General features: G+C 42.4%; 4 protein-coding genes across 4 annotated transcripts; 3 read left to right on the forward strand and 1 right to left on the reverse strand.

The window, feature by feature from the left end:
- Positions 1 to 2,259: 2,259 nt before the first annotated feature.
- LOC115687339 (uncharacterized) lies at positions 2,260 to 4,742 on the forward strand. Its single transcript, XM_030612857.2, has 3 exons — positions 2,260 to 2,736; positions 4,196 to 4,345; positions 4,458 to 4,742. Exons 1-3 carry the CDS (start codon positions 2,503 to 2,505, stop codon positions 4,533 to 4,535), a joined length of 462 nt encoding a protein of 153 aa, XP_030468717.2. The 5' UTR covers positions 2,260 to 2,502; the 3' UTR covers positions 4,536 to 4,742.
- A 1,293-nt stretch (positions 4,743 to 6,035) lies between these two features.
- On the forward strand, positions 6,036 to 9,877 carry LOC115687368 (zinc finger CCCH domain-containing protein 18). The gene is made up of 4 exons (XM_030612899.2): positions 6,036 to 6,246; positions 6,867 to 7,178; positions 8,411 to 8,471; positions 8,740 to 9,877. Exons 1-4 carry the CDS (start codon positions 6,115 to 6,117, stop codon positions 9,726 to 9,728), a joined length of 1,494 nt encoding a protein of 497 aa, XP_030468759.2. The 5' UTR covers positions 6,036 to 6,114; the 3' UTR covers positions 9,729 to 9,877.
- Positions 9,878 to 10,705: 828 nt separating this feature from the next.
- LOC115687367 (protein TIC 55, chloroplastic) lies at positions 10,706 to 13,444 on the reverse strand. The gene is made up of 3 exons (XM_030612897.2): positions 12,869 to 13,444; positions 12,098 to 12,200; positions 10,706 to 11,989 (listed from the first exon to the last, which is right to left on the reverse strand). Exons 1-3 carry the CDS (start codon positions 13,309 to 13,311, stop codon positions 10,871 to 10,873), a joined length of 1,665 nt encoding a protein of 554 aa, XP_030468757.2. The 5' UTR covers positions 13,312 to 13,444; the 3' UTR covers positions 10,706 to 10,870.
- A 1,321-nt stretch (positions 13,445 to 14,765) lies between these two features.
- On the forward strand, positions 14,766 to 27,264 carry LOC115687381 (uncharacterized). The gene is made up of 15 exons (XM_056306612.1): positions 14,766 to 15,104; positions 15,330 to 15,487; positions 15,841 to 15,962; positions 16,183 to 16,376; positions 16,490 to 16,672; positions 16,740 to 16,858; positions 16,961 to 17,097; positions 17,813 to 17,932; positions 18,092 to 18,185; positions 21,465 to 21,577; positions 23,708 to 23,952; positions 24,930 to 25,166; positions 25,796 to 25,975; positions 26,063 to 26,228; positions 26,640 to 27,264. The coding sequence occupies exons 1-15, from the start codon at positions 14,982 to 14,984 to the stop codon at positions 27,053 to 27,055; spliced, it is 2,607 nt and encodes an 868-aa protein (XP_056162587.1). The 5' UTR covers positions 14,766 to 14,981; the 3' UTR covers positions 27,056 to 27,264.
- Positions 27,265 to 27,978: the final 714 nt, after the last annotated feature.

Here is a 27,978-nt window from a genome sequence, read left to right on the forward strand (position 1 = left end):
GAGCAGAGCATGTGGTACACATGCCATGGACTGTGACTTTCTTTTCATGGGGTATTTGAAAATCTAGAATGGGAAGACTCACCGTCCATCCCAAGTTCAAACGGAATTTAGCCTCTTATCCACCGTCCAAAAAGGTCTTAGGTTGTGACCCTCGTTTTCATAGCTATGCTTAGAAAGAGTGATCTTTCTTTGCATGCCAAGAGAGAATAGAACGAGACTCAGAACCTCGTTTCTCGCTTGTTTTAGTAATTTCCCCCCTCAAGAATAATGCAGAGAAAGGTAAAATGTAGGTTAATGAAGGCAAGTAATTGAGACGATCCTTTCGCTTTTGTTCGCTCGAAAAAGGGATTAGGCAAATGTCGTAATCTAGAGATTGACAGGCCTTATTTTGATGAAATGAGCTCAATTGCCACATTTTAGAATATGTTCCATATGAAGAGTCAAAGTCGTTTTTTAAATATTATCAACCGACCAGTTAAACAGATGGGTCAAATAAAAAATAGTCCGATCCAAATTGACCCATTTTCGACCCATTTCCACGCAATATAAATTTAGTGACCCATACTCATACCCGACCGATCCATACCCGACCCGACTCACAATGCTGAAACAGTTTCGTATTTAACCAAATTTAGAAAAATTTATACTCAAACAGAGATGAGAGCGCAAGATCGAGTGATGATGAAAGAGAGTCAGAGGTGAATTAGGTCTAAGTAAATTATGTATCCATTTGAAACCTTATTACTTTTTGCTTTACCATCTTAAATCCATTTATAACTTATTTGCTAAATATAACTGACCCATCTAACAACTCAGCCCATCAATTATGAGTTAAGAAATAAATTTATTATCCATTTTGACAAGTCTAATTATCAATACATAGAGATTTTCTTTTTGCTAAAATTTTATGCGGGGTAGAGTTAGTTGTTGGGGGGCACTTACCAAAGTTTCCATGAATGATGCCCTCGAGTGAATTTGGACCTCTCCAAAGTGAGTGGGTCTGCATTTCCACTCTCCTATTCCCTTTTGCACTTTACAATCTCAACGAAGATATGAAATAATACTGGGCTTGAATCCACAATCCAAACCACTCAGGGTCGGGCGTTGACTCCAGAGCCCTCACTTGGAAGGTGGATTTGTCCTTCATCCCACTCTCCATCCCTACAAGATATAATATATCCCAAATCCTTGAAAAAGATTGGATATTATCATCAAAATATATCTCGCGTTGCTTAAATTAGAAGCACACAAGCCTACAGTATTTGCATGGAGTCACTTTCCATAAAATAATTTGACAAAATTTTATCGGACGCACAATTTATGTGATGAAAATTCTATATAGATTCCGTGAATTCGGGACATATGTCATTAGCAACAACTTTCGCAATCATACACGATATATGTCATGCATCTAACACCGTGTATGTAGATTTTTACGGGCTGGAAAGAGGGACCGGCGTGACTACTTTCTCGTGGCATCAGATTGTGCAAGAACCAAAAAATCCTAGCTTGGATGTTTTGGTAGGACACTGTAACAGGCATCGAGCAAAATCTAATCTCAAAGCCCAAGTTGAAGAAGCCCATGAGATGTGAAAATGCGAAGCATGAACCCACCATGTTATGTCGAGTGTCAAGCTTTTCGACTTCCAACTTCCCTGGCAAAGCCCAAATTAGGAATGGGCAAAAGAACAGGCTTGAATCGACCGATTTTGGGCAATTCTCGAGAGATCCAGTTTGGTTTAAAAAATTTAGAACCGGTGAATATTGGTCCAATTCCCAACTCCAGTGTGGACCACTCTCACCTGGACCACTTTTTTTAATTCTTATTATTCCAAATTTTTAAAAATCAAATTTCCACTCTTTTCTCGCTCGAGCTCATTTAGGCGTGTTTATCGCTCATGCCTTTCACTCTTGCTTCTCTCAGTCTCGGTCGTGCAGTGCTCACGCCTCCCTCGCGGCTCGATGCCTCTAGGATTTGGTTCTCGATGATCATTATAGCTTTGCTTGTGTAGATGATCATTATGTTTAGCTTATCACGAGCTTGTTTAATTCATAGTACTTGTGTAGTAGTTTATACTATGTAACAATATTTACAGTCTTGTAGGGAATAAGAAAAGAAAGAAGAATATATGGCCGGTTCTTCGACCCAACTGGAATGGTTCCTGATGGATTCAGACCAAGAAATTGAGAATCGGCCCACTTTGAAACCGATCACCGCAGCCCAAATTGTGGAAAAGAAAAATCGTCATCGTCATCCCAAAAGCTTTGATTTTTCTCGGAGGTCGGAACAAAAGCGGTTCCGAGGACAACGTTTGCGTCCGCTCACAGTTAAATCTTCTCTTCTTCGCAAGGAAAAAACTGGCGAACATTCGTTAGGATTTCGCCTCCGCTCGCCCACGGGAATCGTCCAAGCTTATCACCGAGAAAGTTTTGATCTTTCCGTTCTTCTCTGCCATAAATCGGCTTCTTCGAGCAAATCCTTGAGATTTTTCAGAGACCCACATGATGAGCTGCGCCTGCTGTTGTAGTTGCAGACCCTTGATTGTGCCCAAATCATCCGTAGATTGCGGGAGTTCGCAAGCCCGTCGAAATGCCGTCTGTGTAATTTCACCTCATGGTGCGACGGCGAGGGGCAAGAGGTCTAGGTTCGTTGGCGTGAGAGCTTCAACGGTGGATTCGTATGAGAGCTCCTCTGATTTCGTTAAGCGTATGGAGCAGGCCTGGTTGATTTCTCAGGTACCCTTTGGTTTTGTATGCCTTGATTGAGGTTTCTTGTGTGCCTGTATGTCTCTGTGTATGATCTTTTTGCATGTACTGTTTGAGTTTCAAGAGTGATTGAGCATGTTAACTTCGGGCCTTTGGTGTAAGATTGAATTCGTTGAACAGAATATATCTCATTTTTTCTATGGTTGCTCAATCGTTTTGGATGTTATAATTGAGGGGTAATTTCTTTGCACTGCATATTTCCTGGAAGAGTTTAGAATGATAAGGGATCCCTTATGTTGAATCGAGATAATTTCCGCACGAGCATGCTGCGATGATGAATTGAATTGACTGAACGAGTGGGATGAATCGAGTATCGAGTCTACTCGAATTGTTGTTATTATTATTGCTTAGTGGGTAGTCTAAGTTGTGTAAATGTGGAACTCTTATACTGGAGTATTGCTAAGGTCTCTGGATGGGTATGTGGTGTCTAGTTTGCTGAGGGTTATTGAACATGTAAGTGGTCTTATCTTCTCTTGAATTGCACGAGCGACACTGTATTAGCATTTAGCATGAACAATTCTCAGATTGTTCAATCATGTCGATGTCCCGGAGAGAGAGCTGCAATATCGGCATCGAATTACCCTTGCCAAGAAACCACGTCTTGCTTTGCTTGAGCAGAAATCTCCTCAATAGAAGACCAAAAACTCCTTATATTCTCACTCCTCCTTGATCCTGCTATGACAAGCTCTTTGTTCACTTTGTAAGTTAGCAGTTGCTGGGCAAGAATGCTTGAAGAACTGTTTAATGGTTCTCGAACACCATCTTTTTACAGCTGTTGCAGCACTACACGATACATATAGCCATGACTCATACAAACATTTTATGATAGAAGAGAGTGGTCTTCTAATCTAACTTTGAATAGCCCTCAATTTATCTATTAACAAGATCATAGTTCCTGTCTCCTGTTTGTTGCACCAGTTACTTGCGCATCCGTTAATTGTTTGAGATTGGTATTTGCGCTCCAGGGTTATGACATTTGATTATGCTTCCTGTGACTTATGGGACTGTACTTTCTACTCTTTCAGCTTCATTGAAGCCCTTATTTTGGATTAAATATATCATAGGCTGAACTTGCTGCTGTTGGACACTACATGCTGTAAGAATGTTGTAAACTTGATTGAACATCGGGTTCTTTGGGGAACAATTTTATTGGTGAGGGGCAAGAGAGTCCCGGAGTCCCCTATGATGCATTTTTGTTAAAGAAGACTAGTACTCCATAACTTGCGAAGCATATTAGAAACAAGTTATCTGTGAGAAAGTTTGCTATATGTAAGAAAATGTGCTTAAAGCTTTTCTCGTTCTTTGGAGGTTAGAGGATTTGATGGTTTGTCTGAACAAATGCAGCTAAACGGGGTTATGGCGTTTCTTAATTGTTAAAAGGACTATGTGACCTTCAGATCTTATAATATTGTTTCAATAATGCATGCAGCAACCTAGGCCGGTAGCTTGTTCCTCTTGCAACTCGAAGGGGCATGTAGAATGCAAATGGTGTGGAGGTACGGGTTTCTTCATCCTTGGAGACAACATGCTCTGCCAAGTCCCTTCAAGAAACACAAGCTGCGTCATATGTGCTGGAAAGGTTAGTGTATGGCTCAATTAAAAGAATGCTAATGTTACAGAATCTAGTTCATGCAATATCAAAGAGGGACAATCAAGTGCAGTTCTTAAGGGTGTGATCATGAATTTTGTAGGGTTCAACGTGCTGCTCAGACTGTAAGGGGACGGGGTTTCGAGCCAAGTGGTTGGGAGAGCCTACCACTTCGAAGTAGTGACGTACTACTTGGCGAATGTACCATGGCTTTGTAAACTACCTCAGCTTTACCATTTTAGCTGTTCTCTTTTCCCTTTTCACAGTCTAAAATCAGAGAGTTAGGACACAGTTTTGTTGTTTCAAGAGCACACCATCCGTTTCAGGTTTCACATGGATGTGTATCCTGTAAGATATCTTATAAAATCAGATGTATTATTCTTTCTCAGCGTATTCATTGTTGCCGGTGAACGGCCAAAAAAAATTTGTCTTGGAGATTGAAACTGAAAATCTGTGTACTAGAGTTTGGAGCCTCTCAAGTGAAAGTGCTCATATTGCCCATAGGATCGAAATTCTGAATGAAGGGCATTGTGTTATCTAGCTTTATGGGATGGATCATGTGCCGGCTTCACATGATTTCTGAATTCATGTAGAGGAATCTCCTGTTGACTTGAAATTGCGAGGTCGGGATGCGTAAGCCAGGACCTCGTGTCAAACAGGGTCGTGCAGCCTATAAGGTAATCTAGATCCAGAGTTGGTCTTAAGGGATCACTTCATATCGCTCTGAATTTGAATCCGAGTGAGAAGCATCACCTCTGACCTTTAGGAGCCTGAGATCATGAAGGGAATGGGCTCTGAGTCGATACACATGCAGGATGATTTATGTAATCTATCTTCAACACTGCCTTATAGTTGTATCTGTGTAGATTCTATATATCATCGAGTTATGATATCAAATCTTGAGAATTCGAAGAGACGATAGACAATTGCGGCACTTCTATGGTACCAGCACTGTTACGACGCCTTGTAATGAGGTCGTAAAAACCAGCTGTAAGAAAGGTGGATGTACTCGGGATGAATCATTTTCTTTCTCGGGTCAGTTACTCACTTGTTTCCCTAAACATAGACAAGCAAATAAATATCATTTCGGTATGCAATTAGCGAATCAATGTCTAAATATCGTTCCCAGCTGATTATGGAATTCGAAGTTCGGCCAATTTGATTTGCTAATTATCACGTTGGGCCTTGGTTGTTCTTGATTACTAATATAATCATAAATTCCCTAAAGAAAATCATTGCTAAACTCCAATTTTTTTTTCTCTCTAAATGTTAGGTTTAATTTGGCTTGGCCGTTCCGTATTTTCTATACCATGAAAGAAAACAAAAATTGTAAAATTATTGAAAATCCATATGGCCGTAAAACGAGAAAAGGGATAATGTCGAATTTATGCTTAATGTATATTGTGGTTCATGAACTTTAAATTTATTCAATGTGATCCATAAATTTTAGCCCAATATGTATATTGTCCATGAACTTTTACTTTGTTCAATAAAATTCCTAAAATTTAGTCCCTATACTGTATGATAAAAAAAAATTAAAAATTATATTATATATTGAATCAAATTGATGGATCATTTTTGTTATTTGAAAAAACGTTAATCATATTAAAACTGTTTAATTACGTGGTGTACGGATCCCAGAGCCCCACTAAGCTTAGACGGCCCGTCGTTTCGTTCCCTTCTCCTTCAACCTGGCGATCTCCGCACGGGCGTTGAATTCATCTCATCCACCGTGAGCAAGCAAAAGCAAGAAGAGCAAAATGGCGAGCGACGAAGAAGAAGAGAGAGTTCTGGAGCTTCAGCTGGAGCTTCAATTGGAGGAGCAGCGAGACTCTCTTTCTTCGCTCAACGAAGCCCTTGCCTCTGACCCCGCCAACCCCGAGATCCTCGCCGTGCGCCCCTCTTCTCCCTCCTTCATCTTCTTGGTTTTGGTTTTGGTTTTGGTTTTTTCCTTTCTGGGCACCATTTCTTGGGTCCTTGGAGTTGATCTCTTTTGGGTTTTTGAAAGCTTACTTCTTGTTTGTGTATGATTGTTTATCGGGTGATATGCGTCTTGGCAAGTTGCTTTTCATCTGGGCCTGTTTGTTTTGTATGCTCTATTGCTTCGCTTATAATGTATGAATGGTGCTGAGCTCAGTGAAAGCTGTTTGAGAACCCCAAGTAACAACTTTGAACATTTTTTTGATAAATGATCAAGAAACCCAAGAGCAACCAGGGAGAGATTGTATTATGTTAGAGGTACTATTGTGTTGGGCATAATTATGATCAGCTTATTTCTAGTTGCGAGTTACTGAGGGAGTATGCATTTTGAGTTATGTTTATATTGGATAAAGATACTTGTTGGCTCTAGTTTTTGTGCGCTGCATCAGTGAATCCTGGTTAGTGGTCGATGCTTTAAGATGAACTCTATTTGTATGATGAAAGTTAATGTGTGTAAGGTCCTCATGCATGGAAAGAGGGTGCTAGTTGTGTTTTCTTTTCCTTTGGGTTTTAATATACTCTGCTTCCCCAGGTTCATGAAGAGCTGGTTTCGGCAATAAGAGATGCAGAGGAAGGGCTTTTTCACCTTAAGCGTGCACGTTTGTTACGGGAAGTTGATTCGGTGGTACAGAAGTCAGATCCTGCTGTTGATAATGTTAAGGTGGAGTCTTTGGATCCAAATGATGTTGAAGCTGAGCCTCTGGAGGAGCAAAGGTACTCCATTGGGTCAAAATGTCGATTTCGCCACAGGGATGGTCACTGGTATAATGGTCAGATAGTTGGATTGGAGGGCTCACAGTTGGCTAAAATCTCTTTCCTCACGCCGACAACTGAAAATATGCTGGTCAGTGCAGCTTTCTTTCTTTTCTCCCCCATTACTATAAGCATAGGCTTATGTATTATGTTCGTTTCGGCAAAATCAACTTAGGACAACTAAAGAAAAATACGATTAGTAGTTTATGTCACTATTTAAGTCCCCGATTGAGATCCTGATAGTAATTTTAGCTTGGTCAGTCTGCCATTGCCCTAATGTGGACTAGTAGGCTGTTAGAATGACATTGTAGGTGCTTCTGTTTTAAGATAATTTAAGCTGATTAACTGCTATTGCTGGCCACAGTATGAAAGCAATGGGGGATTCTTAACCTAGCCTCTGAGTATCTTATGTGGAAAGTTCTTGAGCAAGTGTTCGCCAAAATGTTATTCTTATATAGATAACGTGAAACCAACTAATTGATTGTGACGAATAAAGCGAAGCAAACTTCCATATGAGCAAATAGGATAAATAAGACAAAGAGCATGAACCATACATTGAAGCTCTTGCACAACCTGTATAATCTTTGGGATACACAATTTTTTATTTGTAGATTTTGTTCATTCCTACTATGCATGAAAGTTTGCCGCCATTTTTTTCAATCTATGTGCAAATGCAAGTATCAGCCACTCTGGGTAGTGTTTCAGCAGAAAGAAAAGGAATTCTAGCCTATCTCCTCTTTACCATTTATCGTGAGGGTCTCCACAATTTGTTGTGCTTTTGTGTCCTGTATTGTCTGGATCAGGTTGTACTTTGAATCAAACTAGTTTGGTAAATGGAATAAAATGCCCACTTCACATCCTAAACATTAAAAAAATATGTTAATTTGAATGAGAATATGGGCCAATTCTCAGTCCTGCTGAAATGTCTAAAGTGCTTCTCAACTTTTCTGAGGCTTTTTGAATAACCTTTCCTGTTCATTGCGAAGATTATGATGTTAGGCACTGGTTGTAGATTCTATTAACACCCATCTTTAAGTTCTGATTGGGCATATGCATGTCTTTTTTATTGGACCTGACACTATTCTAATAACTGCGTTAATGATTCTCTCTTTTAGGTGTCTTCTCTATAAGTTTTCCTTTGACCTATCTATACGGCTCTCGGATGAAATATTTGCGTGTTCTTTGGTGGATGTGCCAAAAGAACAATTCTTCATGTTTTCTCAACCGTGATTAGTGTCACATAGTGGATCAAAAGCTCTCGATTATGGTGTGAAATTTGACTAATTATTATGAGACCACTAATGCTAGACCACCAAAGTGCAGATATGCAAGTTCTTTCTGCAGCAACGATGTCGGTTTGGTACTAGCTGCCGCTTATCACATGGTATGTTGCAACTAAAAGAACGAACACAACCTGCAAAGTGTCTGGCAAAATTATAAATTTCCCATGTTATCACTACAGATTCTTGTCACCATAGTCATCTGCATTTGTCTGACAGTTTTTCCATGTTGCTTTTTTGGCAAGATATATAGTTCCTTTTTTTTACCTTGGTAGCTTTATCTTGTCCCAAAGATGATACCAATCTAAATCCTGATATTTTATTGCATCTTTTTTTATAGCTTCTCCTACCTGACATTCATGTATGTCTCAGGAGTAGATGTTCCATTGTCATCCTTAAAGAAATTTGTCCCAACAAGTTGGGAGCAGTCATTGGTGGGTTCCAGTATATGGGCAACGTCAGATAGTAAAGCTGGTGTATGGAGAGAAGCTGAGCTTGAATCATGGGATGATGAATGTGGTCTTGGACAAGTTGTTTTCCGGGATGATGGAAGCTCTGCAAAGCTTGGCATTGATTTTATAGCGCTATCTGAGTATGCGGAAATCAGCGATGAAGAAGAGAGTGATTCAAGCTCGGAGCAATCCGACTCTAGTGACTATGAAGAAGAGGACCCTCAGGGTCTAGGATTTCTTGAAAGCACTGCAAAACAGAGGGGCATCCAGACAGAAACTGCCATTTTTGCTAAGTGGGAGAATCACACACGTGGCATGGCATCCAAGATGATGGCCAACATGGGCTATCGGGAAGGGATGGGTTTAGGCAGATCTGGGCAAGGAATGGTTGAACCCATTCCCGTGAAAGTCCTTCCACCAAAACAATCACTAGACGATGCCCTAAAGTCTAATGAACAAGACAAAGATCATGAAACTCAAGCAAAGAAGCGCAGCAGAGGTGGAAAAAGGAAACGCGAGAAGAAGTTTGCTGCGGCAGTTCGGGCGGCAAAAGATGCAGAAGAAAGGAGACCAGATGTCTTTAGTCTGATTAATACCCAACTTGCAATGCATGGGGAGGCGTTGAACGGCAAGTCTGCAAAGAAGCGGCAACTTAAAGATTCTGGGGAGAAGAAAATAGATAGGCAGGCTCTTGTTGCTTATGATGACGAGGTGAAGGAATTGCGAATGCGAGTGGAGAAGCTTGAAGAGATGGTCGTTAGGAACAAGAACGACAAGGTAGTGTGTGAGGCGGCCATGAGGAAGTTGGCTGAAACGCGCAGAGCTTTGGCCGAGACCGAGGCAGCTCACGCTTCTGCATCTCATGCGATCATGTCCAAGGAGAAAGAAAAGAAATGGCTAAAGTTTTGATATTAGATATCGTGTTCTTGTTTATTACTTTTGTAATATGCTCTCTTAGATGTAGATTTGAAGGTTGGCCATGGTGCTTGTATTCATGCACGAAGGAGGGGCTGTCTTTTCCCCTGTTGAAAATGATTTATTCTAGTATGTTCATCAAACTAATGATTAGATGAGTATACACCTTTCTCTGCAGTCGTAAAATTGACGAGACACTTGATCTGGCTACTGTTGAATGGTATAGTTATAAAATCCTGCGTGAGAACCTGTAAAATCTGTGGAACCGGTAGAGGTCGAGTATGTTCCGAGAGGATATTAGAGCTCACAGAATAGATTCTGAGATCCGGAGTTTCGGAATTGGTGAGAACAGGGTAGGTTTCAGGATTTGGAGTCATGTCACCCTGTATCCACCCCTATCCTGTGCCATGTACTTTGTGCAAGGTGTCTCCGTTGGTTATGCTTCTGGCAATTCATTTTAGTTCATACTCTCTGTAAAGTGGAATATGCTTTCATTTATGCTTTCATGTAAAACTAACAAATTTTATCAATGGCTGAAAGTTGATTTGATTCTTTATTTTTAATTTTCGATGTTATTATCTTTATAGGATTATAGTACAATCAGACATGAACATGTATATTGAAATGTAATCCACATGTTTTGTGTTGACTGTTCAATGTGTTGATAACTAGAATTTTGATAACGTTTTATTCAATTGATATTTTTGAATACAGGTAGTACATGGCACACTAGAACTTTTGGAACCAACTAGGTTTTAAATACTTCGAAATACCTGTCCACCCTAAAACTTGCACACCCTTTTTCCTCCCGTCGTAGCGGTATTCTCTTTAAAGTTCCCAACTTTCATCCCTAGAACTTGCAAAAAGAGACATGCCATTGCATAATCTTCACCTAAAGCAACTTCAACGAATTTACTGTCGCTAAAGGAAGATGGGTCCAGATTAGAGTCGAATGGAAGACCATAACGGTATCAAACAGAAAATCAAGCAATTGCCAAGTATCATTGTCAAAGGAAGAGCATCGCAGTCATATTTAAGTAACTAAATACGAATTTGCTACACCAATTACATATTATGTGAAAGTACTTCCCGTCATCCTAAAATAACTGGAGACACAATGTGCAACGATCAAGGACTCACAATCTCCGGTGAGTCCTGACAAAGTTTGTAGTATTCATAGCAATGGCTGCTGAACACACATAAACTCCACCGAAGCATGCCGTTGCCGTCGCCAAGAGTATCACCTTCCACTGTCTAGCAGACGCTAAAATAGCCAATGCAGTCAATGCAGCAGCCAAAGCAAAGAGCCCATTTTTCCAAGCTTCAAACGCTTTCACAATATCTCTGCATCCTTTGCAATGAATCACATGCCTGAAGTATCTGTTGGCCAAATTAGGAGCGTGCATTGTCCCAACACCTCCCTTGGCAGGTGACGACGCGGAGGCTCTGGCGACCAAACCAGCGGGTGCATGTTCCACCACAGCAGGCTCCTTCGGCAAGGAAATGGTGTTGTGCCCAAAATGATAAGGCATTCCGTGCCCTACTTTGTCCATCCACTTCCTGTACTCGGCTACCCACGTGTCTGAGGACCTCAAGTTAAGGTAGAGCTGCTTTGTGGGAACTTTTTCTTTTATCAAAACTTCATTTTGCGATGAAAGAAATCCCATATCTTGCTCGAATACTTTACTTGCATTCTGGTGGAAATACCATTTAGGGAACACTTTAGCCAAAGGAGATCTCATCGTCCCTCCAAACCTCACTATAAGCATGGACTTCCCTTGTCCAGTTGGTCTACAGAGGAATAGACCAGTGAAGTAGTGTTTTACTCCATTCTTGTCGACAAATTCTCTATTGTTTTGAAGAACGCATGGTGCTTCAAAGCGCAAAAAGTTGGGCAATGACTCATCTTTCTCTTTACCCCACAATCCTGCAAATCCTCGGTCAGTCCTTTCAGTTACTTGGAAACATAGGGGTTGGGCATCTTCCCTTTTTGCTGTCCAATCTGTTCTATCATGCGAAATTGGGATATGGGCTGGATCCATTAGGTTCTCCAGAAGTATGGAATGATCGTATGGAAGCTCGTGGGTAGTCGAAGTGTCTTGAAAGCCTGGCCTCGCAAAATTCTCAAACCAAGGTATCTTGCTGAAGTTTGGTGGTGTCTTCTGAGACATCCACACCCACACAACTCCTTGAGAATCCCTCACCTCATATGTCTTAACACAAGCTGATCGCGGAATTTTCGCATCCGCTGGCAGCTGTATCGTTAATAAAGAAACATTACTTTCAGTTTCCATCAGTCTAGAGTGTGCTAGCAATCCATTTCTTGGAACAAAAGAACTAGGTCAACATAAGCAAGGACAAACCTGAGGTATCTTGACACATTTTCCCTCGCCCTCGAATTGCCAACCATGGTACAGACATTCCAACCTGCCATCAATCAGCTGACCTTCAGATAGCTTTGCCAACCTGAGGAAGGAATTTCCCATCAAAAGGTTTAAACACCAACTACCATGTAAGTTAAGTGAAAACTGTCATCCTCGCAATGAGATGTAAGTTGACACTTAAGACTGTTAGACCCGGAACACTTTCCTTGAACTGTAATGAACATTCAAGCGATCTATAAATCCAGCTTAGATAGATTGTCAAGATAGGAAATACAGGAGCTTGTTCCCGACTAAATAGCTAAAGCCCCATATCGAGAGGCGAAGCAGATGAGACAGCAAGGCCTCGACCAACACTACAGTTCACTTCCCAAACTCTTTGCATTTTAAGAACCACAGTGTAGCTAGAATATCCGAGTTAGCTCAGCAACTTAAATGCTTCAAACTAGCTACAACACTCATGGATGATCATCGTTCATTGCTTCTTCTCATGATATGAAGGAGAGAAGGCTCGAAGTCATCTCCTTTTTAGCTAGTTGCTCAGCTAGCATAGAAGAAGATAAGAAAAAGAGAAGAGATCATCTCATTCAACACAAAATGGAGTCCTGTCCGCTGTCCTGTGACTGGAGGAGTCTGTTGTAAAGCCCGAGAGACCAAATCTATAAACTTTATTATAACCATCAATCAAGCTCAGACAATGACAAACACCCACAAAAACAACATGCGACCAGGCCCTGAAAAAGACGGCGTTACCTGTGGGGACAGCGATCTTCGTAACACCAGAGCAAGCCGTCGCCGTCCCTGTAGAGGACGAGCTGCTTGTCGAACACGGTGAGGCCCAACGGGGCGTCGTCAGGGATGTCGCTGGTGAGGTAGAGAGGGTACCACTCCTCCGTCCAGTCGTAGTCCGCCACGACTCGCTCCCCCCGCCGCTCCTCCTCGCTGGCGGGACCCACAAGGACCTTCGCATCGTCGTCCTCGACCGAGGCAGCAGCAGCGTCCCTGAAGCCCGTCGAGACTGCGCGCAGTCTGAAGCTCGAGGTGGTGGGTCTTGAAGGAATGGACTTGAGAGGTGGTGCTGGCGGGGTGAGAGAGAGCTTGGGGAGAGAGGAGGCAGCTTTGGCGGCGGCGGCGGCGGCGGCGGCGGTGGAGGAGGGGAACCGTAAGGGGTGGAAGTGGAGGAGCGACATGGGCATGGACGTGGAGTGGAGATGGGAGAGTGAAGGAGCGGTGGAGAGGGAAAGGATGGCGGGGAATGAGTGAAGAAGAAGAAGAAGAAGAAGAAGAAGCCATGGGGAAGGAGAAGAAAAGGAGAGACAGGCAAGGTGGGGAGGGAGTGCAAGGAAGGGAAAGGTCGTTGGTCTGTTGCTTGGAGGATCGTTGCACTTCTCTCGTCCACACAAATTTTCGTCACCCCGCTGCTAGACCCCAGCGTTGTCTCTTTGTGAACTTCTCTTTTCTTCGAGAAGTGCATTACCAAAAATGATAGGAATAATTAAACAAATAGTCCGAAATGTTATTCGAATGTACAATTTCAGATATTATACTAAACAAATTAAAAGTTCAGGGATCATATTGCATGTTGAATTAAAATTCATGAACGACATTGAACAAATTAAAAATTCAGAGACCACATTGCATATTGAATCAAAATTCATGGACCATTTATGTCATTTTTCCAAACGATAATACAAGGCAATTATTTACAAAATCATCAAAATTTCTGAGAAAATGAAAATTATGATAAAAGACGAGAGATGTCATTGCTTCTGTAGAGACTTTGAGATCACATGGAATTCCATGAATTATTATAAGTTTTATTGAAGACAACTGTAATGAGTTCTTTAATTTGTCATTTCGAGACTTATTGACTTGGCGCTCAATTTAACATAAGAAAGGAGATTTTGTTAACCCAATCGCGGTGATTGCGGGTTCCTCTTTTGAACTCAAGCAAAGGGACAACGGAATTGATATGGACAAAAAGTCTTGATACATTCACTTGTCCAAATCTACCAACAATGCTACACCAAACGAACTATCAAACAAGAAAACTGGATGGTATCAAATTAACATTGTAATGGAAAAGAAGACAGAAAAGAATAGGGATAAGCAAAAGAATCAGATCGAGCCAACCAGTTTTGGGCGATTCTCGATTCCTAAAATTTGGAATCGATAAATATCGGTCAAGTTTTCAATTCCAGGTGTGGACCCATTCACTCGAACCATCCAACTAGACCAACCTTTTTTTGTGAGATTTTCCATCAATTATTTGAGTTCAATTTCTAATAATCTAATTTAAAAGTAATGTCGACTCATCATTTATACTTGTTGTTGTTTTGATCGTCATGCTTAGCTTATCACGAGCTTGTTCTATTAACATCACTTGTATAGCAGTTTATACTATCCAGCAATACTTGTATCTTACAGGAAATAAGAAAAAAAAAAACGGAGATATGGTCGATTCTTAGATTCCACTCATAAACCGGATTGTCCAGTTCCCGGGTGGTCTAGAGCTAGGTTGGCCGGTTCCCGATTCCATAAATGAGGAGCCGGCTCTTCTGGTCTGGCTCCTGATTGCAGGATGAGAACCGACCCCCCATCCTGGAACCGATCACCCGTGTATAAAGGATGTGTTTGAATTCATTTTGGGCCTTTGTATTGGCCCCTCATGAAGAAGGTTGTAAAGCCCAATCAGGCAACCAGACGAAGCTCGCTTTCGACCGCCGTTTCGCCTCCCACCGGGCGGGCAACAGATCCTTCTTCGGTTTTCCGAAACCCGCCCATCGACGACGGTGACTTGGTGGTTCCAAGCTTAAACCCTAGACCCCCACTCGCCTGTGAATCCCGGTGACATCGGAAATCCTCGATGAAGATAGCCGTCGAAGGTTGTATGCATGGAGACCTCGACAGCGTCTACAAGACCCTTCAGTACGTCGAGCGCCAGCGCAACATCAAGGTCGACCTCCTCCTCTGTTGCGGCGACTTTCAGGTAGCTTCGATTTCGACGAGCATTGTCGGTTTGTGTCCTGTCGGAATGTGGGTTTGATGCCCGATTCCGGAGTTCAGTTGAAACATCCCACTCCGCTTTAGCTCCGTGGGAAATTGGCTTCTTTTTAGCGTAGACAAGTTCTATTCTTGAAGATGTAAGTATTTGAATTTTATGTTTAGCTGAAGAGATGATTAACGTGATGTCATATCGATGATGGGTATTCAGGCTGTGAGGAACGAGAGTGATTTGGAGAGCTTGAATGTGCCCAGGAAGTATCGGGCAATGAACTCGTTTTGGAAGTACTTCTCCGGGGAGGAGGTTGCGCCTGTTCCGACTATATTCATTGGCGGGAATCATGAAGCTTCCAATTACTTGTGGGAATTGTGAGTGGATTCTATTCTCGAATTTCTGGACTCTTAGAACATTTTTGGTGTCTTCCCTCTTTTTACCCCTCGAATCTTTCATTGTTAATGTCTTGAAGTTGGCAATGTGTGACGTGTTGCGAAGCAGCAGTTCCCCTTAGAATTTGTTTAATTGCTCTGTCTGTCTAATTACATGTGCAAGTAAAAGTGGCACCCGTACCGACATATATGGTCTTTCCTACATTTGGAGGCCTTCAATCTTGTCTTTATTTAACTTTAAGTGTATGGCTGATTTTATATGTCGCTGGTTGGCTGGATGGTTTCACTTCTTCACTTCCAGGCTATTATTCTTAGTGGATTTGTTGTTGTTCTAGGTACTATGGAGGATGGGCAGCACCTAACATATACTTCTTGGGGTTTGCTGGGGTGGTGAAGTTTGGGAACATCCGTATCGGTGGACTCTCCGGAATCTATAACGCACGCCATTATCGTTTAGGTTAGTTTTTCTTCGATCAATTCTATTGAAACCAGATGACAGATTGGTGCAGCACTTGTTCACTCATGCAAGTGATCTTGGTACATGCACTGCATCTGCTGTCCAAATGAAGTAGGCCCTTAACTGCAGAGTTTGATTAATGTTGCATATAGTATGTGGCAGTACCCATATACATCTGGATGCCCTTTACAATTGAACTAAGTTAGCGTTTTGTGGACAGGACACTATGAGAGGCCTCCTTATAACGAGAACACCATCAGGTCTGTTTACCATGTTCGTGAATATGACGTGCACAAACTTATGCAAGTTGAGGAACGGATCGATATTTTTCTTTCCCATGATTGGCCTCTTGGCATCACTGATTGTGGAAACTCTAAGAAACTCATTCAGCAGAAGCCATTTTTCGAGAAAGAGGTAACAAGAAATATTTGATAGTGATGCCACTATGATTTAACAAGCCTTGAAGATTACTCTCTCTCTCTCTCTCTGGAGAATTGCTTAATTCATGCTTGAGGATTGCTTTCCAGATCTATCAAAAGACTCTTGGAAATAAGGCTGCTGCTCAACTGCTGGAGGAGCTAAAGCCCACTTACTGGTTTTCTGCCCATCTACATTGCCAATTTGCTGCTTCTGTTCAACACGGTGAAGGTGGTCCAGTTACCAATTTTCTTGCTCTTGATAAGTGCCTACCAGGCCGCAAGTTTTTACAGGTATGATCTAGTTTTTGATCAATTTTACCGAGTTCTGCAGTGGAAGCTGATGTTGCTTTGTTATTAGATCGTTGATATTGAGTCAGAGCCTGGACCACATGAGATTTTGTATGACGAGGAATGGCTGTCAATAACTCGGAAGTTTCATTCTGTCTTTCCTTTGACCACCAAAAGTGCAGATTTTGGGTTTGTAAATGTGCATGTCTCGCAATTTCTTTGCATAGCCCATCCATGTGGGCAAGCATCGTTGTTTGTATGTAATGACTAGCTGGTGAATCATTATAACAGGGCTGTTCAACTTGACATGCAAGATTGTCGACAATGGGTCAGGAGCAGACTTCAAGAAAGAGGTGCTCGACCTTTTGAATTTGAAAGGACAGTTCCATGTCATAATCCCTCTCAATCCTCTTCTACCGGTTCACAAGGTAGGAGTTTTGAGGTCACCAGTATGACTCCTCTTTGATTTCTCAACTTCTTTTTGGACACCAAGAATATATCCATGCGTTTTTATATGGTTGCTTGGTCTTGAATGCAATCGCATTGTGTTGGATAATTGCCTGGAAAAAATATATTTAGCAGTGCTATGTTGGCTTATGATTTGACATTGAAACCCTTGAGTTAATGCAGCTTGATTAAAAATGGTCTGTTATATTCAGAGTTACTTTGGACTTCTTGAGTTGAGCTGTTATCATCAATATACGATTCTTTCATGGAGATATGCTTGGTTCAGGACACTTTGATTGCAGAGCCACAGTAGTTTCTTCTGAAAGTTAAGGAATGCCTTATTCTTCAGCAAGATGTCTCCATGAGAATTCAAGGGCATCCTGCTCTATATATACCAAGTACAATGGCTGAGAATTTTGGCAGTGATTGTCACATTTTACAAATGCCCAAGGCTTTTGTCTGCCGCACTGTAGTCTGTATTACATAAAAGACACATTGCTTTATCTATGCTATTTATTTGGTTGTATTGGAGCTGTATTTCCTTGTGTGAATAAGCCCTGTTCAGACCTGTAGTCTACTGTTGTCCACAATCACCACCAACTAAGGGGTATTAATTTATGGTAACCAAGTAAATGTGATTGAGCTTTCATAAATTATCCTGACCCTTGGCATGATTACATGTACATTCTACTCCAGCATTGCCTCGAAACCCTCAGACAGAATCATTGTTGCAACTACTGGAACTTCCTTACCTTCTTGATCTCACATCAGAATCAAGGGATCCAATCAGCAGTCCCGCTTCAATGATCTACCAAGGTAAGCATGCTGTTAGCTTATGTGTTTATACCATTGATTGCTCTCTTCGCCCGCAGAGAGATATTGTAAATATTATCTACTCGGTCTCAGTGTACATAAGCTAGGCCCCACCGTTTTGCGACTCTCAATAAATCTAATTGACTTGTTTACATGTCATAGGTTCTTTGGGCGCTGATAGTGAAGAAATTCCTATTGATGATATTGATGAATTCGAAGAGCTTGCAGAAGATAATGTGGAAACTGAGGATGAATAGTCAAGAAGATCATGAGTATCTGCTAACTTAAGTAGTTTACTGCTGGCCTCCTCTTGCTTGGCATCTGCATATCTGCAGTAATGGGTCATAAGCTGCGGTTCTTTCTACACATGTCGGTCACTGAGGTTCACCAGCCCAAAGAAAGGGAAAAATATATCATGAGAGGGCCCATATTATGTACGTTGACAACTTGACATTTGCTTCACATCAATGTTCTTAGTTAACTTCTTATCGACAATTCCTATTTTTACCAGCAAATGTTCATGATAAACACTGATGTACATATGCTAACTATGTTTCAATTTGATGTCGGGAAGTTACCCTAAGAACTTTCAATGTTTTAAAGTTTTTGAATTTGAATACGAGAAAGAAAGTACTTTCAATCGACTGAGGAAACTTCTTTTGCCATCTTTACAATGTTTACCGATGATGTGAGTTTATTCCCGCCAGAAGGGAGAGACACAGCTCTTTATAATTGTCATGCAAATGAGTAGGGGACAGATCCAGTGAGAAAGGAATTCATTAAACCTGAAAAGCCTCTTCAGGATGCGAACTTTATGGAGCCAAAACCCCAGAAGTGCTGGACTTCATTTTGATTGAGGTCTCTACTCAACCATTCAAGGAAGTCATGGGGAAGAGCACACAACACAAGACTATAAATGAGCCTGGGTTGTGTTACTACCATGGGCCCCTTTGCCAGATCAGAAACCATATCTTCCAAATGCATGCAAATGTGGCTCATTGAAACTGATTATGTGATGAGGAATTTGTTGAATAAGGAATTTGTTGGAAAGTGTCCCATAGATGATAAACCTGCGCAGTTGATAATGAAGCCAATATAGGTGAGGGAAAAGATAAAAATGAAAGTAAAACCAGAAGGAAAGACAATGGTGAAGAGGCAACGCAGGTGGCTTCACAGTTGCATTTTGGCCGTTGAATTGTGCCTGTAGGCTGGCAACGGTTTGCATTTATCACTCAGAATAATGAGTCCTACTCATATATGCCCTCCGGATTCTTAATTCTGTACGCCCTGTAGTGGGTAGAACTTTTTCGGGAACAAACAAAGCGTAATGATTTTTGCATCCATTTTCAGTCATTCTGTGATGTCTTGCAATGGATTTATCCAAATTAGTCTTGGCAACATACCTTCTTGAGTTAAGCACTAGAATTTTCACTGAACTGGTAGATTCGTTAAAGCTGTCTTGCAAGTGCAACCAGCCACTCAATTGACCTTGTCAACATGACAGTGAATGCCAGCTTCGTATTAGGATCCGAAAGTGCTCTAGGGAAAAGCGCAGGCAATCTTGGACAGTGAGACTGAGAGCGCATTACTTGCCCTCTGATGTTGTCAGAGCTCTTTACTAAAGGGGGTCGATAAAGGTGGAGAAAGAAAATGCAAATGGCACGCGATCGTCCACAACCTAGGCGTGCTTCATAATGTTGTAGAGGCAGATGGAGTATCTTAATGCTCGCAGAGTCGTCCTCTCTTCTCCAAGGTGCAAATTTGGATTCCATGGTAGGCTCACATGTGTTGGAGTTGGCGAATACTTGGGGACCCTTGTTTCTCACACCGGGTACGCCACGTGAGCAGGAACCGAAGTGTTGTCCGACGACATGTGACCCATGCGTGCGGAATGCGGGGTTCGGGCGGCGCGCCCGACACGTAGTGCCCCATTGCCGGTCAGCCGGGCGGGGTTCGGGCGCGCCCACGCGAGGTTCCATTGCCGGTCGGCGGACATTGCCGCTCGCCGGTGAGCGGGCGGGGGCTTCGGGAGCGGCGCCCAGAAACCTCAACGGGTTTGGGTGGCCGTATGGTGCGAGATTAAGAGATTTCATATAGGTTTGGGTTTGGGCCCGTTTGGGGCATATATATATTTTACTCGTTTTTCGATCATTGTAACGAGTTGAGTGGGCAAACCGAAAACATAGTGAAATCTCTTTGCAGGCACGTAGCCCTAATTGAGGGTGAACACAGGTAAATTCGTGCATCGTCTATTTTCTCTCTTTTTCTGCGTGATCGTTACATTTCGGTTCTCGACACATCCCTTCAATTGGTATCAAAGCAGGAGTTGTTCGAGGAATTAGGGTTTATTCGAGATGTCGGGAGGATCACGAATTGAGATAGAAAAATTCGACGGAAGCGGTTTGATGCGTGGAAGATGAAGATGGAGGATCTTCTCGTGATCGAGATCTTTGGTCGGCAATCGAAACGGAAAGGCTGTTGCGCAACCTGGTGTCGTGATAGGCAAGGAAGCGGTGAGGAAACGGATTCAACTTCCAAACCCGGTAGATCCAAAGGAGATTGAAGGCGGAATCGAATTGATCGAAGAGCAAAGGGTTTGATTCGGCTTTGTCTCGGACTCGATTCGACAAACGTGATGGGGAACCTACGGCCGGGGACCTATGGCGAAGCTGAGTCGCCGTATCAAAGTAAGTCTTGGTTAATAAAGGCGTTTTTGAGGAAAAATGTATAATCTTCGGATGCATGAGGGCGACTCGTTTTACGCACATTCGTATAACTTTAACACATTGATTAGTCAACTCGTATCAATCGGTGTTAAGTTCCAAGATGATGAAAGGAATTATCGTATGAAAGTGTGTGTTCTGCATTGTTATCGGAGGAGACACGAAGAAAGGGATCGGGAAATTCCGGTAAAGAGGCATTGGCGGCGGGGAAGGCCGGCGGATAAGACTACGAATCGAGAGGATCCGGATCCAAATCTCGTGGGCGATCGAAGAGTAGGGAGAGAAGGGAATGCAGTCTTTGGAAATGTCAAGAAGTGGGGCCATGTGAAGCGGAATTTGTAAAAACAAGCCAGAGTTTTAAGAAAGAAGGCTGAATCATCCTCGGGTAAAAGGAGGTCGATGCGGGAGATATGTATTTGGGTGCTTTGCATGTATGGCGCGATCAGGACAAGGATATATGGTTGATCGATACGGTGCTTCATACCACATGCGCCTCATAGACTGGTTTTGTGAATATGAGCAATATAATGGTGGGGATGTCATGCTCGGAGATGATACTACAGTTCAAATTGTCGGGCGTGGCAGGGTGAAGCTGAGGATGAGTAATGGCACGGTGAAGACTATTCGGATGTGATGCACATACCCTTGATGAGTAGAAATTTGTTATCGGTCGGTACGATGGGTGATTCGGGGGTTATTTTAATTTGTGATAAGGATTCGTGCAAGATGACTCGAGGTTCTATTGTGATTGCACGAGGAGTCCGTTACGGGACATTATACAAGCTGCTCGGGAAACAAGTGACTATTGGTAGCGGGTTCGTTTTCGAAGAGGCCAAGGAAGATGGACATGAAACGTCCATGCTTGTGGCATCGAGGTTAGGGCATATCGGTGAAAAGGATGTCTACCTTAGCTTCAAGTCGGATGGTAGAAGGAATTCCAAAATGCTCTATGGGTTTCGGGTTACGTGAACTTGTCTCCATGGAAAACGGAACCGAGTTAGCTTCCAACACCTTGGTACAAGAGCAGCGAGGTTTTCGAGGCGATTCACGGCGATGTTTTTGGACCTACTCAGACTCCATCTATTGGAGGATCCAGTACTATGTATCGTTCATAGATGATTTTTCGAGATATAGTTGGATTTATTTTATTAAAAGTAAATCGGATGTATTCGAGAAATTTCGAGAATTTAAGGTTTTGTTTGAAAACCAATTGGGCGGGAAAATCAAGGTCCTTCGTACGGATAACGGAGGTGAATTCGTTCGGATAAGTTCGAGCAATTTTGTGTGGATAATGGTATTGCAAGGCGAAGACGACTCCATATACGCCTCAGCGAATGGGGTAAGCGAAAGATTAAATCGGTCACTCATAGAAAAGGCAAGATGCATTGAGTTGGGCGGGTTTGGGGTCGAATTTTGGGCGAAGAGGCGTAGCCACGGCCGTTATTTGAAGAACAGGTCACCGACCTCATCGGTGAAGGATCGTACACCATATGAGGCGGTGTTTGGGAAGAAGCCGAATCGTCCCATGTTCGGGTGTTTGGGTGTGACGCATATGTTCATGTACCCAAGGAGAAGCGGGGTAAGCTTGACAACAAGTCCGAGAAGAACATATTTGTCGGATACAAGGAAGGGGTCAAGGGCTATAAGGCGTGGAATCCGAGAATCAAAGACCATTGTATACGAGGGGATGTTGTCTTTCGTGAATCACGCCAGGGTTGGCACACGAAGGTGATGAGCCCAAGAAAGTGGTAGTGCTTGAAGAAAGTCCTATAACGAAACTGTGAAGATGATTCCACAAGGCAGGCTAGTAGAGTCGATTTTGAATCGAACAAGGGACTCGGTTAATGAAGTTGAGGATGCATATTGGATGAAGACCGGATATAGATAGCATGCCGGCTCTCGGGAGATCGACGCGGAAAGAAAGGTACCACTTCGATACTCACTTAGTGCTTTGAGTACGTTTCATGCTTTGAGCATTACGGAGATGATCCTAGTTACGTAAAAGGCGAGATCTATGGATGATGCGAATCGGTGGGAGCTCGCAATGATAGATGAGATGCGATCGCTTGATAAAAGTGAAACATGGAGCTTGTGTAAATTGCCTAAGGATAGAAAGGCAATTGGGTGTAAATGGGTGTTCAAGCGAAAGCTGAAACCGGATGGGACTGTAGAGAAGTACAAGGCTAGGCTTGTAGCCAAGGGGTACTCTCGATTGAGGGAGTTGACTATTACGAGATTTTCTCTCCCGTGGCGAAGTTGACCTCGATACGGTTTGTTCGATCTATAGCATTTGCATATGATCTTGAGGTAGAAACGGATGGATGTAAAGACGGCATTCCTTCATGGGGACTTGGAGGAGGAGATATATATGAGGCAACCGAAGGCTTTGAAATAAGAGGAAAGGAGAATTTAGTGTGCAAATTGAAAAAGTCTTTATATGGGAAATGAACGTCACCGAGGATGTGGTACCGAAGTTTGACACGTACATGCTCCATCTTAATTTTGTGCGTTCAAATTCGACCATTGTGTTTATGTGAAGAGAACGGGCGTCAGTTTGTCATTCTCACGCTATATGTGGATGATATGTTGTTGATTGGGAATAGTGCGAAGATGGTGAATTCCGTGAAGAGTTTGCTGGCCAAAAGTTCGAAATGAAAGACTTGGGGCTGCAAATTTTATTTTGGGCATGCGAGATTAGGAGGGACCGTGAGAAAAGGAAAGCTGTGGTTAGGGGGGGAGAAATACATAAAAGAAATATTGAAGAAATTCAATATGATAGACGCAAGCTTGTTGGTACCCCTATACCTTTAGGGACCAAACTATCGCGGAACAATGTCCAAAAACGAGATGAAGAAGTGAAGAGATGGCCCGAATTCCATACGCGAGTGCAATGGGAAGCTTGATGTATGCTATGGTGTGCACGCGTCCGGATATAGCCCAAGCGTGGGAGTCTTGAGTCGATACATGTCTAACCCGGGTAGAGAACACCGGAATGCGATCAAAAGAGTTTTCGGGTATCTTCGTGGAACTTTGAATTTTTCTTTATGTTTTGAAGGTACGGGGAATGGAAACATGCTTGATATCGTAGGCCATGTAGATGCTGATTGGGGTGGAGATATTGATAGTAGACGGTCCACTAGCGGATATGTTTTCACATTGTTTGGTTGCATTGAGTTGGATGAGCAGGAGGCAAAGCGTGGTAGCGCTTTCTTCTACCGAGGTGAGTATATGGCTCTTACTCATTTGGAAAAGAGGCCGTATGGTTACGGCGGTTGTGCTTGGAGCTCGGTTTTGAGCAAGGTGCCATAGAGGTGAGATGTGATAATCAAGGGGCTATTTATTTAGCTAAGAATCCAGCATTTCACTCACGCACAAAGCACATTGATATACAATATCATTTCATCCGAGAAAAGGTAGAGAAGAAAGAGGTTCGGATTGTAAAGGTCGACACGGTAGAAAATAGTTCGACTTCTTTACTAAAGCCGTCACTGGTGCGAAGTTTGAATGGTGCTCCACCTGCGATTGGATTGAAGAAGAATGATATTGGAAAGGCCCTCATTTGCGAAGTATTCACCAAGTGGGAGAATGTTGGAGTTGGCGAATACTTCGGGGACCCTTGTTTCTCACACGGGTATGCCCACGTGAGCTTAGGGAAGCGAAGTGTTGTCAGACGACATGTGACCCATGCGTGCGGAATGCGGGGTTCGGGCGGCGCCCCCTGTAATGCCGTGCCCGGTCAGCGGGCGGGGTTGGGGCGGCGCCCACGACAGAAATTCCGTTGCCGGGTCAAAGGTGGCCACCACTCGCCGGTGAGCGGGCGGGGGCTCGAGGGCGGCGCCCAACCTCAACGGGTTTGGGTGGCGTATGGTGCGAGATTAAGAGATTTCATATAGATTTAGGTTTTGGGCCCGTTTGGGGCATATATATATTTTACTCGTTTTTCGATCATTGTAACGAGTTGAGTGGCTGTAAACCGAAAACATAGTGAAATCTCTTTGCGAGGACGTAGCCCTAATTGAGGGTGAACCTGGGTAAATTCGTGCATCGTCTATTTTCTCTGTTTTCTGCGTGATCGTTCTGTTTCGGTTCTCAACACATCCCTTCAACATGTTCATCTTTCTATAAGCTGTTAATGCATGATGACCCGAAGAACCATCTACCTTCTGACATCACCCAATTTATTAAATGCTGCTTTAAATGATGATAAAAATCAAAATCCTCTCTCACTCCGAATAAGTTGTTTTCAGCAGCTCTTATCAGTGATACTTTCTGTGCAGGATTCACCTGAAAGCTTCATGGAGACGAGAGTTTTCATTTTGAATCCGCTCATTTTTCTGGTCGTCTTCCTAGCTCATGTGGTTGCCTCTTCCGCTCAGCTGTCTTTTGGGTTCTATGCAGCTTCATGTCCTAGTGCTGAATTCATAGTCGGGAACACAGTGAGATCAGCTTCTTCCAGTGATCCCACAATCCCTGGGAAGCTCCTTCGTTTGCTCTTTCATGACTGCTTCGTGGAGGTTAGTCTTCTTCTCTTTATTGCTCACTTTAGAAAGAGACAGATTTTTGTAATCTTGAAACTAGTGCAAGGAATGTACTTCATGCCTCCTTGTATCAAATGGACCGCTTCGCATAATCTTTCTCAGTAGAAGGACTGAACTGGGAACTTTATTGGGTTCCTGCCGAAGGAAATTTAAGCCAAGTTCGACACACATCTGTTGAATCCGTGGAGTTCCTTTTTAGTAATAGGAATTTAAAAGCTCAAGATAGCGACTCGTATGTTCCTGTTCTTCTATTGTTAGGCCAAGGAAAAAGATCTCATGAACTTTGTTGGAAGTCCTGAAGAAGTAAGAAATCTTTCTGAGGTCATAATGGCTTAATTATCCATGGAAATTATGAAAATAGTGACAGTCATTTCAAATACTGAAAGTTTAGTTTCTCCAAGCAATCTAGATTCCTAAATGCAAAGTCTCTCCTTCCATCATCGTAGATGAAATTATTGACTAGTAAATTTTCCTATGTGCGGTCTTGCTGACACTTCATGACTTCTCTCGAGTCTGTCTCCTAACTTGAGCCAAGAAATTACGCCTGCTTCCAAGGTGACTATAATTTCAAATCAAATTGACTGATTACTATGATATGGTGGTAGGGTTGCGATGCATCCGTGCTTATACGAGGAAATGGAACGGAGCAAAGTGATCCAGCTAATACATCACTTGGAGGATTTTCTGTCATAGACTCAGCTAAAAGGGTTTTAGAATTATTCTGTCCAGGAACTGTTTCTTGCGCCGATATAATTGCATTAGCTGCCAGAGATGCTGTTGAACTGGTAACGCAGATTCTCAAAACTACTTTTTTCCTTTCCAATTTTTCAAGTACAAAACACTTGCACTTAATTATGCATGCTTCAATGCAGACTGGAGGGCCTGCAGTTCTGATTCCAACAGGTAGGAAAGATGGGAGAGTTTCTGCAGCTTCAAATGTAAGACCCAACATCGTGGATACGAGTTTTACAATCAACGAGATGATTAAACTCTTCTCGTCTAAGGGGCTGTCCTTGATTGACCTTGTCACTCTGTCAGGTATAACTGGAATATATCAGCTCCAAAAAGCAAAACATGGTCGAGATCGGTTAGTAGTACAGGCATCAAGTTTGGAAAATGTCCCTAAGAGTAGTTGTTAACGAAAAGATGTATTTTTTGTCATGTTTTTTAATGGAAGCATAACGACAATGCAAAAGACTTTTCTCCTTATAGTTGGAATCACACGAATAAAATATTCCCTGGTTCTTGCATCCCCCTGACCATCGGAAAAGAAAACTGTTTTGAGTCAATGGGAAATTTTGGGATTGATAGGTAAATGAAAAATTTAGGATTGGGCATATCCTAGTTGCTAGTTCACTAAATAGTAGAAGTAAGGTTTAGTTTTACAGACAAGACCATTGGAGCCTCCGTGGTCTAAAGTTGACAACGTTATGTGCTTTGAGGTGACAGGAGCACATACCATAGGAGCTGCTCACTGCAGTGCATTCAGCGACAGGTTTCAAGCAGACTCCAAGGGGAAGCTCTTGCTAATTGACTCATCCCTCGACAAGACTTATGCAGAGGAACTCATGACACATTGCCCTGCAGGTGCTAGTCCTTCCATTACAGTTAACAACGACCCTGATACATCCCTGTCATTTGACAATCAGTACTACCGAAATCTCTTGTTGCACAAGGGGCTATTTCAGTCGGATTCTGTATTGATAAACGATAACAGAACAAGGGGGCAAGTAGAGAATTTCGCGAATGACCAGGACAGTTTCTTTGCAAGTTGGGCTCAGTCATTCTTGAAGCTCAGTGCAGTTGAAGTAAAAACAGGCAATGCGGGGGAGGTGAGACAATCTTGCTCAGTCATTAACGGATGAAATTGAAAGGTTTTCAAGATTTTTTTTCTTTCACTCTCACAGAAAGAAATTAAGAAAAATGTAATTCCTCATAGTCCTCTGTTTAGAGCTGCTGTCGCTTGGAGATAGTCCTATTATTCGCAGTGTCAGTTGCTAGGAAGTTTGCATAGCCACAGGATCTTGCTTTTCAGAAGTTTCCAGTGTGCTTGGTTTTATCTGCCGTTATTTTCTTTTAGTCTGTCACTTGGTAGAAGGTGATTAAATATTGAAGAAGTAAGCTGACGCTGGAATTTTACAAAAAAACATCTGTACTACAACTCTAGTCCTCCTCTGCATGTGAAGAGCGAATGGCTTCGTTTGTTGAGCGTCAGAGGCGCGGCAACAATATTGATATGATGAAAGGAATTTTTGAAGGTGAAACAATCGCAATTCGCGTCTTTCTATTGCATGTCTCAATTACAAGAGAAATAGACTATATATAGACCATAGTTTGATTCGAAATAGGAGACCTCTTTCTAGGAAACCTATTCTAATTAGGAAATCTAATTGACTTAGGAAACTTTCCTAAAATATAACTAGAAACAATATCTCACAATATCTATCAAAATATGGAAATACGAACAGACTCAAAAAGGAAACAAGTACTAACAAATTTGGTTTAATTTCTAACACTCCCCCCTAAACCAAATTCTCTTCCATCGATCATTCCAAGTAGGCTCTTAAACTTTCGAAAAGCATCGATCTTAAGAGGTTTAGTAAAAATATTTGCTACTTGATCTCTGGTCTTCACATGCAATACTTCAACTTCATTCTCTTTAACCTGTTCTCGGATGAAGTGATATCGAACATCGATATGTTTACTTCGTTCATGAAAAACTGGATTTTTCGCCAAAGCAATAGCAGAAACATTATCAACAAAAATCTCCGTTGCTTTCTTCTGCTCC

This window comes from Syzygium oleosum, unplaced genomic scaffold (assembly GCF_021117445.2).
Source record: "Syzygium oleosum isolate NSW1041296 unplaced genomic scaffold, Sole_v2.1 Sole_v2.46, whole genome shotgun sequence".
NCBI classification, from domain to species: domain Eukaryota; kingdom Viridiplantae; phylum Streptophyta; class Magnoliopsida; order Myrtales; family Myrtaceae; genus Syzygium; species Syzygium oleosum.

What these genes read in the sequence shown, in the direction of transcription:
- LOC115687339 (XM_030612857.2), top strand. Translation starts at nt 2,503, where the DNA reads ATGATGAGCTGCGCCTGCTGTTGTAGTTGCAGACCCTTGATTGTGCCC. An exon ending in AGGCCTGGTTGATTTCTCAG is followed by an intron (nt 2,737 to 4,195) that starts GTACCCTTTGGT and finishes TAATGCATGCAG; the next exon opens with CAACCTAGGCCGGTAGCTTG. An exon ending in GCGTCATATGTGCTGGAAAG is followed by an intron (nt 4,346 to 4,457) that starts GTTAGTGTATGG and finishes TGAATTTTGTAG; the next exon opens with GGTTCAACGTGCTGCTCAGA.
- LOC115687367 (XM_030612897.2), bottom strand. Translation starts at nt 13,311, where the DNA reads ATGCCCATGTCGCTCCTCCACTTCCACCCCTTACGGTTCCCCTCCTCC. An exon ending in GAAGATCGCTGTCCCCACAG is followed by an intron (nt 12,201 to 12,868) that starts GTAACGCCGTCT and finishes TTCCTTCCTCAG; the next exon opens with GTTGGCAAAGCTATCTGAAG. An exon ending in AATGTGTCAAGATACCTCAG is followed by an intron (nt 11,990 to 12,097) that starts GTTTGTCCTTGC and finishes TTAACGATACAG; the next exon opens with CTGCCAGCGGATGCGAAAAT.
- LOC115687368 (XM_030612899.2), top strand. Translation starts at nt 6,115, where the DNA reads ATGGCGAGCGACGAAGAAGAAGAGAGAGTTCTGGAGCTTCAGCTGGAG. An exon ending in CCAACCCCGAGATCCTCGCC is followed by an intron (nt 6,247 to 6,866) that starts GTGCGCCCCTCT and finishes CTGCTTCCCCAG; the next exon opens with GTTCATGAAGAGCTGGTTTC. An exon ending in CGACAACTGAAAATATGCTG is followed by an intron (nt 7,179 to 8,410) that starts GTCAGTGCAGCT and finishes ACCAAAGTGCAG; the next exon opens with ATATGCAAGTTCTTTCTGCA.
- LOC115687381 (XM_056306612.1), top strand. Translation starts at nt 14,982, where the DNA reads ATGAAGATAGCCGTCGAAGGTTGTATGCATGGAGACCTCGACAGCGTC. An exon ending in TCCAATTACTTGTGGGAATT is followed by an intron (nt 15,488 to 15,840) that starts GTGAGTGGATTC and finishes TTGTTGTTCTAG; the next exon opens with GTACTATGGAGGATGGGCAG. An exon ending in TGACCTTGTCACTCTGTCAG is followed by an intron (nt 26,229 to 26,639) that starts GTATAACTGGAA and finishes TTGAGGTGACAG; the next exon opens with GAGCACATACCATAGGAGCT.